This window comes from Penaeus monodon, chromosome 24, assembly GCF_015228065.2.
Source record: "Penaeus monodon isolate SGIC_2016 chromosome 24, NSTDA_Pmon_1, whole genome shotgun sequence".
Classification (NCBI taxonomy): Eukaryota; Metazoa; Arthropoda; class Malacostraca; order Decapoda; family Penaeidae; genus Penaeus; species Penaeus monodon.
In genome coordinates this window covers 5,116,804-5,118,005 of record NC_051409.1, presented here as the reverse complement: position 1 = coordinate 5,118,005, position 1,202 = coordinate 5,116,804, and the positions used below count along the sequence as shown (strand labels likewise).

Here is a 1,202-nt window from a genome sequence, read left to right as displayed (position 1 = left end):
CGCAAGAAACGAACACAGCGCGCTCACTTCTTAAGGACCTCCTGCTTCTTCTGCTCGTCCGAGGTCGGCTTGCCCATTTCCTTCTGGCGCTGGTCGTACATCATCTTCTCGACCATCCCTCGCGTCTCCCCGTCCAGGTCGCCCAGCTTGGAGGGCTCGGGGGCCACCTTCTGCGTGTTGATCTCCGGGTCGGACAGCACCAGCCGACCCCACCACTCCATCTTGTTAATCTATGAGATGGGCAGGAGGCGATTAATTGGATATAAGTGAAAGGGACGAAAGAAGATGAAGACGCTGAAATTTTGTTGATCCAGAAGGACCGGCTGTAATATAGAGCAATGCTCGAATATCTGTACAAGACATAAGTTAGATCCTAGGTTAATATCTGTACAAGACATAAGTTAGATCCTAGGTTAATATCTGTACAAGACATAAGTTAGATCTTAGGTTAATATCTGTACAAGACATAAGTTAGATCCTAGGTAACGGTGAAATTCTGAACCAATACATGCACACAGTAATATAAAGTAGTGCTCAAATACAAGAGACAAGCGAATTCATTGGTGTGGGCGAAGTTTGAAAATGATCTTTGCACCCGGAGGAAATACGTTCTTTTGTCTTTTACTCTTTCCTTCATATACAATCATATCCCGTCAAACTGTTCTAATCTGCATATTCATAATATGAGAAATTTCAAAACCTTTTTCTTTTTTGCTTTATTCAGTGCCCACATCTGAGAACAATAACGGCATGAAATCTTAATGATATGGGAGATAAAAAAAACGCATGGGTACATTAACTGAACGTGTTGTCGTAACAGATGTAAATAAATCTTGAGGAAGCAGTGTTAACTGAGGTCTAAATCTGAATAAAACCATCAAGATAAAACAAGTTATATAACCTGGGATTTGTAGAAAAAAAAAATCTGATCATTCTCACATTGTAAAAAGAAGAAAAAAATGTATCAGAAAACCATCTATTGTACTTTTTGAGACTAGACAGGCGTAAGAATTTTGTTAAGAAATCCTGAACTTTCTAGCACTAATGTTGTTTGTTGCATTATCGGCTTAATAAAGTGGAATATACACATTATTTGCCTTCGATGAAAGGACTCAAAGGAAACACAAAGGAAACACATCGATGCAATACAATAAGCCTAATCACCAAAATAAAGAAACTGAACAGTTGTAATCCTTTCATTC

The 1,202-nt window shown here is 39.1% G+C and overlaps 1 protein-coding gene across 1 annotated transcript in view; it reads right to left on the bottom strand.

Moving 5' to 3' along the window:
• LOC119588498 (nuclear migration protein nudC-like) overlaps positions 1-1,202 on the bottom strand; it is a gene marked incomplete at its 5' end in the record, with an annotated part of 5,833 nt that overhangs the window by 2,648 nt on the left and 1,983 nt on the right. Inside the window, 1 exon segment of the mRNA XM_037937141.1 lies at positions 28-230. Within this exon segment, the coding sequence (XP_037793069.1) occupies positions 28-230 (203 nt within the window).